Below are 16237 nucleotides of genomic sequence, written 5' to 3'. Positions count from 1 at the left end.
GGCGCCAGGCTCAGCATCATGAACAACTTTGGCGTCATCGAGCTCGCCAGCGCGAAAACAACGTCCGCCCCGGGATGGGCCTACGTACCCGACACGGCCATCGCTCCCGGATCGGCTGGCATCCAGCCTGCCAACAGGAAACGGGCGCGCAACCCGGCCGGAGGAGGACCGAGCTTAAGCGATCTAACAGCGAGACAAGAAAACAAGATTCGCAAGGAGGTCGAGGCCCTGGGGAAGGACGGTTCAAAGGATAATACGATTCCCCTACCGGCGAAGAGTGGCCGCAGTACGTATCAGTCACACCCCATACTCCTAGGATTGTTGAGAACGTGCGAGATACTCATGGTCGAAAGCGCAAACGAAATTCACCCCCAACGTGCGAAAAGTAATGCAGTCCCAAAAGACATTCGCGAACCACCTCGACGACTACCTCGCCCTCCAGGCCCTCGAGGCCCAACTATCTTCCAACGCGAGCAAGCGGCCCGGGGCCGGCAAAAAGGACACTGCGGCTTCCACACCCAGGCAATCTACTCATGATGAAGACGTCGCCATGGCGGACGACTTGCCCCCCGTCTTGCCGCCGCCCGCTAAAGCGCCGCCCGCGCCGCACCCCGGTGATGACGACCCGCTCCTCGTGTCTCGTGTGCCAGAGATGCCGTCGGATGCGGAGCTGCGCAGACTATTGGCGCACCCGCCGTTGTCGTACCTCGAGGCGTTGGGAAACCTGGACGACAGATATCCGAGGAGGGTGTTTTGTGAAGTTTGTGGGTACTGGGGACGGGTGAGGTGTTTGAAGTGCGGGACGAGAGTTTGTGCGCTGGATTGCTTGGAGACGCATAGGGAGGAGTGTGTGACTCGATATGGACTGTGAGCCGTGGACGGACGGCCGATTCAGAACCGACTACAAATTTGAACCATGGGCAAAGAGCCGGAGGGTCCATGACGAAGTTGAGTGAGTCTCCTCATGCAACTGGACGACGAGATATTCGGGGAATGGTCAATTATGCAGTCTTCCCGCTGGAAACGAGCTGTTGGCTTTGGAGCAATACCTTACAGGAGAGATGTGTGGTGTGCTGGGAACGGCTGGGTTAGGCGTTTTGCATTGCTGGCGTTTAGCATGGATGGATGGAATGGCATGATACCCAAATAGAAGACCGACTGTATGGCTAGGTCCTTCGTTTTCACAAACCCTTTGCTTTTGCCACTTGCAATCACATGTCGCGTTTCGTTTGAACGGTATTCCTGTGTCATTTCATCGAGGCCTTTCATTACCCGATTCTCTCTGACGTTGGGCCAACCGTGGCCGAATGTTTCATAGCTCAGTTAAGAGCCAGGCGTCGTATTTCATTACATGCAGACGGCACGAACGTCCCTGGGACAGAGGTATTCAAACCACACTCGCGGCAACATGTTGGGGGCCTGCTGGCGCTGTAGTGTCAAATACCACCTTTCACTTGGCGATGAGGGGAGTCATGCTACTTGCCTCCAAGTAACTTACTCCGTAGGTATCAAGGGTATCCTGTGCTTGCCCCCTTCAAAAAGAGGCTTTCGATATTTAACCTCGACTTTTTACCACCCCGCTTCTCACAGCGGCCCGAAGAACCGGCCGAGTGCCACGCCGTGTTGGGCCTTCAAGCCATGCCGTCTGCACCAGTTGATGCTCTTAAGAAGGGAGGGCGCACAGATATAGGTCGGATGTTTCCTTGACGTAATGGTGATGCGAGCGTCCTTCCTAGAGGCATTTAGCCAAATGTTGCCCAAGAGGACGATGAGATGCTTGAGACCATCTCCAACTCTACTATAAAGAGAACAAGCATTTCGTACCACCTGGAATGACCAAGGATGGACTTCCCCGACGTGTTCAAGTACACAAGTACAAACAATGGCATCTTGCCAGCTACGGCGTACCGGATGGCACCGAATCTACAGCGTATGAATGTGGTCACCTGGTTGATTTGGGCCGTGGCACTCAAAGCATCAAAGGTCTCTCGGTGCTCAGAGTAAGCGTCGATGGTGACGACACCGTGAGTAAAACTAACGCGACTCAGAAGCCTGCCGCCTACTGGCTCAGCGACAGCAAAAGGAACCCTGTCGAGAGGATTGCTAGCATCTCACCTGCCGACGAGAAACTCCCGAGGAGGCTGCCCATGGCAGGATTGTTCAAGACTAGAAGCTCTTTTCTTAGGACGAGATGTATCCTGATTCGACAATTGGGCCGCTGCACATCACCCATGTCTACGAGCAACTGACGGCGCTGATGAAGGGAGAGCACGGAAACCGAGGTTTCAACAAGGCCGTGTCACCTGGCATATACAGGGCCCATCTCTGGAAGGTCTCTGGCCACCAGGACCACGGCGAGGAGAGCACATGTTCACCTTTGACATGGAGGAGAGGCATAGGTTGGCCTCCACCTTGCCCTGTCATGGCAATGTCTTTGCTCACTCAGACGTCACGCATAAGGACTTGACAGGCGCAACCAACTCAAAGCATCTCACAGCCGAAACATCCAGTGCTCTTACTGGCCTTGTGGGCGTGCGTTTATTCCAGTAGCATGATTCTAGTATCTTTTCAGGATCGCTAGATGCACAAAAAATGCGTTTCTAGCCTCGGCAGGAGGCGCGTGTGAGGACGTATGCTCTCGAGATGATAGATCCAAAAGAAAACAAAAGGTACTTTCGAATTCTTGTACAGTTTCTGAGGCTTGCATGGCCTTGATTTATGTTGAAACTGTCTACGCCGCCAGAAAAGTATATCGGCAACATTGCCGTTTGATATATAGCGAGTCTAGCCTCGAGCATGTTCTGTATTCTTTCGCTCTGAGAATCGGAGCTCAGGGGGGGCGGAGAACCATGGCATGGTTGTGGTGCTTCCTATGACTCCAAGACCTTACCGTACACGACATCCTGAGACGAAACCACTAATGCTGCACGATTCTGCCTCATTTCAACCTGTCCCGGTGGTTCGAGCGTCGATATGTCCAGGCCAAGGACTTGGCACTCGCGGATGGCGCCTGCGTCGAGAAGGACTTGCTCGCAAGCCACGCCAGCCCAGTCACGATTCACTGGGCATTTCCGAGACAATGATTGATACCCTAACGGAGCGTCTTGCGGGCTCGTTCTGGCTCAGCCCTCAATAGGTGTCGGTAGTGCCCGCCATGACCTCCGCCAACAGCTACGTCAAGGAAGTGAAGCAGGCCTGCTACGAAAGTGAGCCTGTTTGCTGACCTCAACCACTCAACCGCAACACACGTTCCAGAATGGGGTTCACAGGGCGCAGCTGAACCAATATTGTGCAACATCATCTTCGGCAAGTCCTTGTCAAAGAGTTTCCACTCCCCCGTGGCTCGTTCTCTCACCCTCTCACCAGCAGTCTGTGACGGCAAGAACCGTTGGGCACATTTCCATGTTTTTAGAACAAAGAAGAGCCCTTGCCGTAGCATGCTCATATACGCAACACCTATCAATGCCGCCGCCGACCCTCCCTCCCATTCAACACCATCACGTGCCAACACGTTTTCGTCTTTGCAATAACAGTCCCTGGAGTGTGAGGAGGAGAAAGTCACGCGCCGTCGAGGTGCTGCAGTCGCGAACGGCGACCAGACAAAAACCGAGCTTATTCCCCCTGCAAGACGCACCAGAGCAGCCGGGCAAGCTCACGGATGAGAGACGGGTCAGCACAGGTGCTACAAGCGGAAAATCATACAGACACTTGAGAGGAATGTCATTTCTTTTCCTTGTGGTAAGAGCGGCAAAAGGGCAGTGAGCGAGGACGAGCGGTGACGCATCATCCAAAACTGCATATATGGGACGTGGTGTGGCACCACCGTGTTGCTATCCAGGACAAGGATGATGATATATGACGTGTTGGAGGGGACATGACCTGCAGCGGATAAGGAAACCAGTTCTTCGCCTCCCCTCATGCGAGGAACCTTGCCGGAGCGTCATTGCCCCCAGAACGGAGTAACTTTGATAAGTTACTGGGTAGTTTATTGAGGCGTAACTGCACGGGGATGGATCTATGGGGAAATGCGAGTGAGGGTACTCCGTAGGATAGGATAGGATACTAGCGAGCGGTGGGGAACAGACAAGAGAGCATTTCGAATATGACTGCTCCGGCTCGCGTCTCCCATCTATCTTGCGGGACGATGTCGCTATTTGGAATTATCTTCACGCCGCTCGTACATACATGCCCCAGAGGGCTAAGCCATCCGCCAAGGTCAGGGATGAGATGAAGAGGCTTTGCATTCATGGCACGTGTTTGACGGCCGAAGCAAAAAGGTTGGCGTCGGCAAGAAAAAATGACTGTTCGAAAGTGTCTTGTGATTTGCAACCAAGGGTCTGTGGGCGGCCAGCCGGTTTTCAGGGTCAGAAACAAGGCCGAGTTTTGCTAGCTTCGTAGAAAAAAATATCCATCCCTTTGTTTGGCAGAGCACGGTCCACTGGTTTTAGGATAAATGTGGCTGTGGAGGAGAGAGGAAACATGCCCAACTCCATAGTATTGATGGATGAGGTGAAAGGAGCTGTCACCTTATACACATGCCACGAGTCATGAAAGGCGTGTTGTAAATGATATGGTCGATTGAGCCAGGTTGGGCGTTTCTAGCGGGATTTGGTCACATATCCATGAGTCTACCGAATGCTGTAGCCTGTAGTGATGCTTCCATTCGCCCGTCCTGCTTCACCTATGGGAACTCACTTCGATAGTCCAATCTTGATGCCAGAGTGTGTCGGTCCATGGACATGCAGATATGCCTGTGACTGTTGACAATTCACTCGGCTACTGAAGCCCTGCGTGTTGAAACTGTACCTGCCGCAATGAGGAACAAGCGCAAGTACAAGAACAACTTTAGCTGACATGTTCTCTGCACTCCGTAGATCACCACAAATCAGTGCAGTGCTTGGGTCCAGTTGTTGCGTTGCCTCCATTATCTCTCCATAGCAAAGGCGGGAGGTTGGCACGAGCTTGTAGGTGCCGCCCATTGACCTTTTTACAGCCTCCTTCCAGCTGTCTTCTTGCAGCGCAACTGAGTCTTCTAAAGTAGGGCCAAATCCAGCAAGAGCGTCGTAGTAGGCCACATGTATTGAATACTCCATAGATAGGGCAGAGAAGCTACGCGCCGGGGTGCAGGGCGCGCATCGACTCATATCATGTTATGCCGTACTCCGCATAGTTGATGTATTGTATAGTTCCATATTGAGGTGACGCACATCGATACTGCAAGGGGCCGGGATGAGAGCCTGGGTGGAACATGGACAATCAGGGTTCGCCCAACAAGGGAGTTAGATCGCAGAAAACAACATGTGTACGACATCAAATTCATGATGGACTTTCATAACCACGAAACCGTTGTAGTGGGGGAAGAGGGCACGTTCATGAGAAACGAGCAAAGCGGCTATTCAATCAACGACTACCCCGTACCTGGGCTGGAGAGCAAAGGGTGGTGTGACACAACGTCCAGTGACACAGGGTATGCATAGCGGACATTTCTGTAAGAGGAAATCAGCCGTTGATGCCAGGGCTGCCGCAAGTTCGGGATCAGCCTGAGCCGACGGATTAACAAACCGTGGAGGTTGAATCTTGCGATACGTAGGATGAAAGAAATATATTTTCCGGGCCCAGTTTGACAAGTCCGGAGAGCGAGAACAAACAACATGCAGCGCTTTCCGAGTCCACGTGCCAAGTTCGATGTTTCAACGAGCCGTGAAAGCATCAACGAGACTACTAGTAGTCCTCGACTCCGGAATGTGCGTCGCAAATAGCAGCGAGAGAAAAACAACAGCCCGACACACCATGCAGATTGCATACGGCTCAAAAGGCCAACGGAGGTGTAGCGTACGGAGCAGTCTCGTCCGGCTCAGAGGCCTCAAACCATCCACCGCAGATACAAGGCAGGGCGAAACCAGAGGCATGAAAATCCAGCTTAGCGGTGACACTTGCACGACATGCAGCGTGATATGTCACATGTGGACACCAGACTCTTCAAGGGCGGGGCTGGACAGTGCTGTCTGTCCACGAGGTTGGATTCCAGAATAGGCTGGAGTAGAACAAATAGTAACCCTGCCACGGCGTTTATTCCAGACGCTGTACAGAGTACTCGGTAGTATGATACTTAATAATAGAAGCGAGATGCGTCTGGAAAGCGAGACAACTGATGAAAGCCAGGTGACAGATGGGGCCGAAGTGGAATGACTAGTATACGCCATAGGGAGTACGGAGTACAATTGGGCGAAAAGGACCCCTGATGAAGCAATTCAGCATAAACCTGGGACCGCTCTGGCCACTCATGAGCTTTTGAATAGCCGAGGATGAGACCGCGGGGTAAGCCAAATGGTCGGTTCGCTTCAGACATGCTCATCTCCTTGAAGCCAGCAGCATCAGCTGTCTAGCACATGCAGAATTAGAGGTCCCTGGAGCAGTCTGGTAGCAAAAGTCAGGGATTAGTAGGCGTTGGAGTCTTGGTGTTTGGACAGGGGGTTCCTCACCGGTGTGGACCCCAACCCTCCAACAGTTCCAACGGGGACGCATTGATGCCAATCACCAAATCAGGAAGATTGCAAAGTCGAAAAGGAATTGCAACCACAAAAGGCCGTCTTATAAAGCAAATGTACATAGTAGCGTGATGGGTGCGATGTAGCCAGACGCTGGCATGGCCACGCATCAGCCAAGCCGTGTCCAAGGGCTTTCCTAGAACGATGCCATGGAACATTCACGACTGCGTGTCTCGGGGCTTCCTCGAATGATGCTCACAGCGTCATCTACACGACGAAACAAGAGTGGTGACTAGTCGACCAGAGCCGGCAGAACAAGGTGTGGAGCATCAAAACATACCCTAGCAAGCGGCCCGTGAGGCGTGAGAAGAGGTGGGTGTACTCCGTACCATGGGGCTTATAGGGCCGGGGCTTGAAGCAATACATCATTTATCATAAAAGACGGGAGCACAGACCAGTGGGACAGATTCACCAAGAAGTCGTACTGAATACAGGCTCCAGGACTGTCTGAACTCTCTCCAAGATTGGCCCCCGGGTTTTGACTGGAAACAGGAACTGTCCTCGGCTCTACGGTCCCTAATTTAATTTCAGATGTCAGTTGTATCCTCAAGATGCAGTATCTACAAAAGTCCGAAGTTCAAGCAGTAGTACCGGGGGCTACCTAATAGTTCAACGAGCCGAGTTGGGCTCATGGATTTCACTCGCAGTGATCATCTTGGCGATCGAGGCATCAGGGTCGAGAAGGACTTTGGACGTCTTGGAGTGCACTCGTCGATAGGCTGTGTCGGCTTCTCCGTGTATTGATTGTATTATATCGTATTATTGCCCTCCGTGCCGAGTATGCAACTCGCCGCACTTTCAGCGCAGGCCACTGCGGTGGTTTTGTCCTGAGGGGAGCCAATGAGTGTGGAGGTGACAATCCAGATTTTGCAATTCTGTGCTGGCCGCGCTAGTACCAATGTGGACAACAATCAGTGGAAATTTGACTTGAGACAAAACCCTGGACGAAATGCGCCTTACGGAGTACCGAGCTTCGAAAATTTTGCACCAATAATTAATTGCCAGTTGACCTCTTTGCTGCCTGGGGCTCGTTGGAACGGTGCAAGGTGAGCTGATGATGGCTTGCACTGTCAGCCATGTAATACGGAGCATGGACGATACCTACCTAGGTACCTGATACTAATACGGAGTACACAGGTTGACAGGTACCTGGAGTATGGAGTAAATGCTTCAGGCTTGACTCTCCTCATGTTGCACTTCGCACCCCTGCCCGGCATACTGTAGGGGTAAAAAACTGATGCATCTGAAAGAAAGTCATGCCATCATTTGAGAAGGCCGTGAGTGATTTTTAGGCATCGAGTTGAACCGGCTGACGATTACTCCATACACGTACCTGAATGGAGAGAGCGAGGTAAATAAATCAAGCCAAATAATAATAATACAATAACATAAGATTTGAGAGCCGAGTGGGAAGCTGAGGCAATGGTTGCATCAAGTCGAGGAGCAAATGTTGCGGCGTCGTGGATGTTTTTCAACGGACCAGGTGCTTGGAATTGGTCAATGTTGCAGAAAGCCATCTAGATTGCAGATTGCATGCTGAGGTACACGCAGCCAGAAGGCAGGCGGCGAAGCCAATTACTTCGTATGTGCCATTTCATGGCAGATGTGTGCCTTATTCCTATGGAGTGCGGAGTAGCGCAGGAGCACTGCCGTTCCTGCCGAACCTACCACGTAGGTACGTACCGGCGCGCTTTCCATATCCCAGATGTGAGCAGGAAACGTCCATGTATTTCAAAAAAACTCGAGTTCAGAGTTCAGAGTTGAGAATGCAATGCGAATCGCGGTTCAGGGATCGACTCGGACGTCCCAGACAGAGCCTTGGTCCACCTTACGGCCAACTCGGCTCGATGGTGGGATGCGCATCAGTCTCCAGGACGTCGTACTCCGGACTCGGTGCCCCAAGATGGACCACACACACGCCCGTTTGCCAAACCAGCCAAAACAGTCACCGAAGGCGTACAAGATTTGAGCTATCACCAGCCTCCAGCAAAATATCGACTTTGTGGTAGGAACTGTTGATACTACCTACATATGCGCGAGGGAGAATGTCACACCAGTCCAACCAGCCTGGCAAGCTGGCCTGCATCAGCATCAGAATCAACGATAGATTCAGTATCCTGGTCGGTCCATCGCACTAGTTATTTGTTACCCACTTCGACAGCTGGTGTATTATCAAGCCCACGTTGTTGACAATCGCTCCAACCGTGGGTACTCCGTACAGGAGGACTTATAAAAAACCGCCACTGGCAATCGCCTTGCTGTCATTCCCCTGCTTGCCTTCTTGCTCAAGTCACCTACCACAGCCTCGGCCAAAAAGTCCGGACACAGGTGTCCCTTCAATCGGGTCCTGGCTCGTCTTAGGACTTCAACCCTGCATCTCGGAGCCTTACAGTGACACCAGCCCAGTGTCAGTCACTCTTCGACCTTGAGACGGAGCTGGTTCTGGCAGTTGGCATATCAATATCCGCCTCGTTGAACGCGACTACTTCGACTCCGGGGGCCATCTTGCCGCACTGGTTTGCGAATTGCAACAGGTGTAGACGGAGTTGGTATCGGAACCAGGGGATCATCAGTCGTACCAGGTGCATGAAAGCGACAGCTTCCTGTACTACATGTCCGCTTCCTCAAGCCTCAAGACGTTCAACCGTGACACAATTTTCTCCTCTCGACTTTTCCAGCATTGACATCCTCTCCTCATGGCTGGCCTTCTCCATCAGCCAACTGTCTTGGATCGTACTGGCGCAAACATCCAGTACCATTTGCCCTCATAATTTCCAGAAGATAGAGCCTTCTCTCTGGGACCGAGCAAAGTAAGGTTGTCCTACGTCGACAAATAAGATCCAAACGCTGCACTAGACTCTTTTGAAATCTTGTTCCTTGCTTTGATCTCACGTTACACATCTTCGCCCCCGAGACTCGATAGCCTTAGGCCAACTATTCTGGTTCTGATTTCGTGCTTGGGAGCTGCAACTTGATCACTTTGCCTTGACCATCGTCTTATCCGTACGTATTGACCGTCCTAGCGTCCTTACTACCCTTGGGCCGGATCGTCGTCCTAACACGCACCGCTCAGAAAGAAAGAAGAAAAAAAGCAATACGCCCATGCTTGGCACCACATCAGCGCCGTCCCCCGCAAAAGCAAAAAAGGGACATATTACATCGCCTAACTGGCCTACCCAACAACAAGACGAACCAGGGGAGGCGTCCCAATCAGTGAACAATCAAAGACGCAGCCGTAACTACTCTGTACTGAGTAGTGACAAATCTGATCGAAAGCTTAAAAGAGTTTTTAGTGTCCCAAAAGCAGGCCCTGGTTGTGATACATCAGACTGGGCCGAGCCTAGGGATAACGCCAACTGGTTTGAGCCAGTGAAGCTCTGGAACGCAGGAAGCAGGCTCTCGCGTACTTCCGGCTGGCAGGCATTCAAATACACTTCGAGAGCCCCTGTCGTTGGCACCGCCATGCGCTCGTCATATTCGTCGACGGAACAGTCTCATAGCGACTCAGACTGGTCGCAGCAGGATGAAGGCGGCTCTCGCGTCTCGGGGCATTGCGTCGAAGTTGTCTCTCCCAATACCGACCACGACCACGACCACGACGGCATTGACACTTACAGCGAAGTAACACACACTGGTCGCCAATGTCCTAGCTCGGGCCTGCTTGCGACGGATACCCAACACGACGCCCAAAACACCACCACAGCACACAACTCTGATGAGAACCAATTTTCCCATTGCATTCCTGCTGTCTACCCCACTGATCAGTCACACCATTCGCCATTACCAGAATATCATGATAGCGATGATGATGAGGGTATGAGCGATATTGATGGTGGTGTGTCCCTTGACCAAGTTTCGTCCGTTGCCCGCATTGAAGGTTATTCTGGCTCACATCTTGCTGCGGCTGGTGTTGACTACGACTACATCGATAGCAGCGACGACAACGACGGGGAACTTGACATTGATCAGGATTCAGACAACGATGGGCCTCTCCCCGCCCAGGCTTTCGACCCATACCTCAACTTTAACGGCCCTCCAAACTTCCCTTTGCATTTGCATAGCCTTTACGGCTCTGCGTTCATGATGGGCACGGAATTTCCCCCTCAGACATGGGCTGGCGCAAATGGCCCTGGGTCTCTGCTGGCACCAGAAGTGGACATGACTGCGTTCCATGATTCGAATGATACTCTTCCACCTGTCCAACTTAGCAATCCAAATCCAGCCATTCCTGGAGCCGAAAACCTTGGTCTCATTGACTTTCTCCGAAGCTGGGCGTATCAAGGCAGTTTCACTGACAGCCCTCGATCTCGCCCACCACATCTTGGTCAAGTAATAAAACAGGCTGGTGCCCCCATCAAGGAGATTAGACATTCAGATCTCCATGGCGACGAATGTGATTTTCAGGGCTTAAACTGGAAAATGATGGAAACAACCCGGGGCAATGCGAGGGCGAGGCGCATTCGCACGTACAAAAATTACGTCAACCAGCCCGGGTCTGATATAGTAGCCGTATGTGCAAAAGCCGCAATGACACTGTCACGCATTCCACACTACATATTTGCTAACATTTCAATGTAGCCTCACATGGATGACGAGGGCATTCCTTCTTGCGAAAGTTTCTTCCGATTTGGAAGGATGAATGTTCGACAAGACGTTCATCTTGCTCACTTTCAGCTCCGAAATGTTCTAGCTTGCCCTTCACGGACACACGCCTACTATCCCAGTCCGACAGGTGTGAATAGGGTTAATACAGTTTCTCGTACTACCGATGTCGTCATGAGTACGCGTGACTTCCCAGCCATGGGCGCCGCACTTTCAAGCCTGGATGCGGCTTGTGGAGTCTTGATGGGTGGAACATTTGGTGGTGATTATTACCTCAAGTCCCTAGAGTGTGACGACAAGTCAAGGTCCAGCGAAGGTCAGATAACGTCAGACTTCAGCGGAATCACGAATCACATCAAGATATACCGACCTCGCCGCTCCTGTGGCCCAGTAGCAGCAATTGCCAGCAATGACTGCGGGTTCCGAGTCATGGATATTGGGACAGAGCACTTTGTTTCGGAGACGACATACCCCTTCGCTCTCAACTGCTCAGCACTATCTCCGGATCACCGCCTTCGTGTACTTGTTGGTGATAGCTCCGAGGCTCTTATCACAAACGCAGACACGGGTGAAGTCCTACAAAAGCTTGCGGGACATCGCGACTACGGTTTTGCCTGCGATTGGTCTGAAGACGGGCGGACGGTAGCAACCGGTTTCCAGGATCGTGGCGTGAAGATATGGGATGCGCGTAGATGGTGCAACTCTAGCGGCATTAGCACTCCATTGTACACTATTCGATCGGAGATGGCCAGTGTCCGCGGCCTTTGTTTCTCGCCCCTTGGAAGTGGCAAGCCAGTGCTGGTGGCAGCTGAGGAAGCAGACTACATCAACTTTATCGACGCGCAAACGTTTGCGTCCAAGCAGACCATTGACGTGTTTGGTGAAATTGGCGGCATTGCATTTGCCAATGACGGGCAAAACGTCAATATCCTCTGTTGTGACAAACACCGTGGCGGTCTGTTGCAGTTGGAGCGATGTGGACGCCGACCAGAGCCACTGCTTGAAAATCTAGAACAGCGCCGGGCGACACGCTACCGATATTTTACAGAAGATGACCATCAACTGTTCCAGGGACAAATGGACTCTCAGACGCAGATCGGCTTTTTATGAGCAGAACCTTGACCCGTTCTAATGCCATCATGACACTGTCTTATTTCATGCCCCTTTATTTATATATTTAATGACGCCATGGCAAAGCCGATCAAGACCACACAGACTCGATACATGGTATCCTCCTCATTTATACGTTTAACACAATTGTCGTCCACGCTGTCAGCATATCATACTGACAGGCCTTACACGTTTGATGCCCTTTGCTTTTTTGCCTTATACCCCTGAATAATTTCTAGGCATTTTCCCTCAGCAATACTAGCTTATTGCATGTTTTGGTTTCATTATATTATCAATTACTCTACACGACACCGTAGGTGTCTAGGCGTTGGATGTTCCCACTATGGTCTTGGGCCCTTGCACACGTTTGCAATACACATGGCTTTCGCAGTCAAAAGGGGGGAAGCTGCCTCTCGTCTGGCTCGGTTTTGTGTTGACGCAGAGCTACATGATTACCAAGTCAAATCATGGCAAAATAACGGTATGTCTTTGCAATGTTGTTTGATGTTAGGAACAAAGACCTATGTTTCTATATATATCGGGCTTCACGCGTCTATTTACTTTTCCGGTTTGGCCTGTTTGTTGCGTTGTTTGCAGTTAGATTGCATATTCCCTGGCTTTCATCATTGCCGGCTTTTCTTCATCACATTAGTCGAATTCGATGGGAATGAGTGCAACGTTGAGGGGGCTTGTCCTTTTTTTTGGACCTTTTTTTTGGATGACTGAATTGGTTCGATATGGACAGAGAAAGCACTTGGCAGCTAGGTTGGGAGCACTTATATCTGGAGGGTTAGGGATATCCACATATACAGACATCTTGGGTGATTAATTGCATTATTTGCTTGGTGGCAGTTTGCCCTACCTGGTTTTGAACATGCATGACTACACGAGTATGTCGTGTGCGTATGGTCAATGGCGAACCATTATGTTGGCTATTACCCTGCAGATATTGGATATAGGGTGGTCGTTTGGCATACCAAAGTAGAAAGATAAAGTTGTATTTATAGCTAAACACACTACGGAGTAAAAGGTATAGAGTTTCATTGCCAGGACGAGTTGACGAGCCCATGATGAACACTTGATCCCTGAAACGGGGACCTGGCAGTCGATAACGTGGGCAGTACGGAGTACTAAAGTCGCAAACAAGAATGGATACCCGAGGACGAGGTCTTGGGGTGCACACATATTGCCTCATCGGCCATTTGGCCCAAGCGGGAAAAAAAAAAAAAAACAATAGGGGTGAGACATGCCGGAGCGTGATTTTTGCGCAATGCATATCCCTTTGAATGTCTTAAGGTCCATTTTTCGTACCGGGCAGGGGTTCTAGCCAATGAGAAAACCCGTGTTAAATGGTATAAATTCCCACTTGAGAAGTAATATAATAGTATAAGTACCAGTAATAATTAAATTTATAAAGAGCTACATCTTCCTATCGTGAATAATACTATTACTAAAGACGTACCTGTTAGGTATCGCAGAAAGTGGGTCAGATACCTCACTTGGGCCTTAACACACTCAAAGGCATCTTGATCGAAACATGCCTGGCCTCACTCACGTGATGGTGACTGAACTCAGGGTTGGGTGGTTGAAGATGCTGTGTGGCGGAGGCTGTACCGTGCTGAGTTTTCGCATATGTTGATTTATTTGTCATTTATTTTGTCAGTTTCTTCTTTCAAGTATATTATTTTTTATACGGAGTATTACGCCTATCAATCCTGACAGGTTTTAAATGTTCCCCGTAGCTCTGCGTCCTTTGTACGGAGGTGCTTCCGTATGACGTCGCGCCACGTCGTGGGTGTGCAACTCGCGAGAAGGTTTTGTGCTCCGCAGGGAGAAAAAGGGTGTGATACTTGACATGTTTGCCTGTGGTGGCAAGTGTCTCAGTCGTGTAGATTTTCACCCTTTTATTTGCAATTTCTTGGTTTTTTCGGCCTGCGGGTGGCTGGGCGGGACCGTCTTTTGGGTCAGTTGGCAGCCTGGGCTTTTATTTTTATTTTTATTTTCATGGAGAATGGAGGATGGCAAAAATACGGAGTACCAGTGGGCGATATTTCGGGAAAGGCGTTTTATTGCCGCGAGGCGTTTAGGTTTGTTGGTTGGGTTGCCGCGACTTGCGGGCGAATTAGGGCAGGGTTATCCGACTTTTGGGGATTTGACAGGGACGTGTCTGGCCATGTTTTCAGCTTGCTTGTTGGGTCGTCGTTTCGAACCTAGACGTCTTCTTCAACCCGCCCTGCTGTTTCGACGGGACAGTGCGGTCTGAAGATTGCTTATATATATGTAGCCGATGTGGTGGCATCCGGATTGTGCAAGTCGGGGCCAATCTTGTGCTTTCAGACGACAACACACAAGCACACATGGCTCGCGGCAGGAATACGACGCAAACCGTCTTGGTACCACCCATGAGAAGATTCTGGAAACCCCATCGACGGTCAAGGCCCTCGCCTAATGGTGGGCAGGTTCCGACTACAAGTCTACAGAGGAGCAGCAGTATCATCAATATTTGCCGCCAACCAAGTATACACTCTCATCTTAGTGCTGCTCCTGCTTCTAATGAGTACTTTTTATGCCTGCCAGCCGTCTCAGGTCTTGCGATCCCGAACGCCAGTGTAAATGGCGCCCAGACGGCCCAGAATAGAAACGCACTACAATCCCCTTCCAAAACAACCAAACACGGCGCAAAGGCCACAAACAAAGAGAGAAAAGACACAAGTCACAGGTCCACGTAGCCCAATCTCCCGGGGGGCAAACAATCAATGCCGCCTTGCCAGCAAACTCCCCACAGACCGCCACGCATAAACACCCAACCGCCGATCCACGCTCCAGCTCTCGATACCTCGGGAAGCAAAGACAATAAACACGAGACTCCACCAGCCCGCTTCTGCTGCCAACACGCAGAAACATGTTGGAAAAAAAAAAAAAAAACTTCCCGCTCGAACCCATAAGCCAGCCTGCGCGCCCGCCCCTCCACTTGCACGTTTCACAACACTATCCAAATTATCGCGCGCGCAGATTCCCCAAAATCTCAGTGGGACCAGGAAATAGCGCACACCCAACACAAAGGCGTTTCACGGGGCCACTTGAAGAAAAAAAACTAAACCTTGTTTCTGGCTCACTGCCGCACCCCCCAAAGGTCGCGTCAAGTCATGGGATGCATGTCTCGCACCCCCCCCCAAAAGACACGATCATGTAGTGCTCACAGCCACCCAGCTGAAATGGCAAACCTTGACTTTTTCGCGCAAGGCCTAATCTCCATCCCTTTGAGTGCGGTAAGGTGCAGCTTTTGTATCTGCCATAGAGCACCCTTATCAAGTATCTCTACCTGTATCTTGGCCAAAAACGCCATTAATTAATGTACCAAGTACTATTAAAAATACCTTTGTGCCTGCTTATTTCTTAATCCCCATTGAATACCGTATTGTCCCCGTAGAAGACTTTACCTGCACCTTACCCTACCTCAAAGGGATGCCGGTGCTCCCGCGCCAGGCACGTATATATTTTGAGTGTCAAGGTGGTAAGAAGCCTGCAATGCTCTTCGATCAAGACCTCGACTCCCAAAGTTATTTGAGAAATCTCGGGAAATTTTAGGTACCCTCAAGACCCATTTTCCTCTTGTAGGGCCTTTTTTAGTTACTACGTAGTTATTTATTAGCTCACTTACCCGGTCACGCATGATTTAACATCCAGGGGGGGGCTGTATAGATTAACCCACATCACAAAGCCAACCACATGGCACCATGCTACCATCAATAAGCGATATATTCAAGTCTCCAGCTTCAAAATACAGCTCAACCCAAAGAGGCTATTGAATTATGACATTATGAAGCAGATGCTAAATGTACAAAGAAAGATCCAAATATGTTGCTTGTCACAAGAATAAACACCAGAGACTCCATCAACGTAGGGGGAAAAGTTTGTAAATGGAAAGATGGGAAAAAGCCTCAACCGCCATCATCAAGACCTTTTGCCTTCCATCC

General features: G+C 50.7%; 3 protein-coding genes across 3 annotated transcripts; 2 read left to right on the top strand and 1 right to left on the bottom strand.

Annotated features, from left to right (window-relative positions):
* Nucleotides 1–18: 18 nt before the first annotated feature.
* Nucleotides 19–871, top strand: J3458_003569 (uncharacterized protein; the record flags this gene model as incomplete). The annotated part of the gene is made up of 2 exons (XM_007808697.2): nt 19–286; nt 354–871. The coding sequence occupies 2 exons, from the start codon at nt 19–21 to the stop codon at nt 869–871; spliced, it is 786 nt and encodes a 261-aa protein (XP_007806888.2).
* A 2220-nt stretch (nt 872–3091) lies between these two features.
* Nucleotides 3092–3445, bottom strand: J3458_003568 (uncharacterized protein; the record flags this gene model as incomplete). Its single annotated transcript, XM_066117837.1, has 1 exon — nt 3092–3445. One exon carries the CDS (start codon nt 3443–3445, stop codon nt 3092–3094), a length of 354 nt encoding a protein of 117 aa, XP_065977628.1.
* Nucleotides 3446–8859: 5414 nt separating this feature from the next.
* On the top strand, nt 8860–13298 carry J3458_003567 (uncharacterized protein). The gene is made up of 2 exons (XM_007808698.2): nt 8860–11057; nt 11127–13298. The coding sequence occupies exons 1-2, from the start codon at nt 9651–9653 to the stop codon at nt 12258–12260; spliced, it is 2541 nt and encodes an 846-aa protein (XP_007806889.2). The 5' UTR covers nt 8860–9650; the 3' UTR covers nt 12261–13298.
* Nucleotides 13299–16237: the final 2939 nt, after the last annotated feature.

This window comes from Metarhizium acridum, assembly GCF_019434415.1.
Source record: "Metarhizium acridum strain ARSEF 324 chromosome Unknown scaffold_13, whole genome shotgun sequence".
NCBI lineage: Eukaryota > Fungi > Ascomycota > Sordariomycetes > Hypocreales > Clavicipitaceae > Metarhizium > Metarhizium acridum.
The sequence above is the reverse complement of the archived record's forward strand: the minus strand, read 5'-3'. Positions and strand labels throughout refer to the sequence as shown.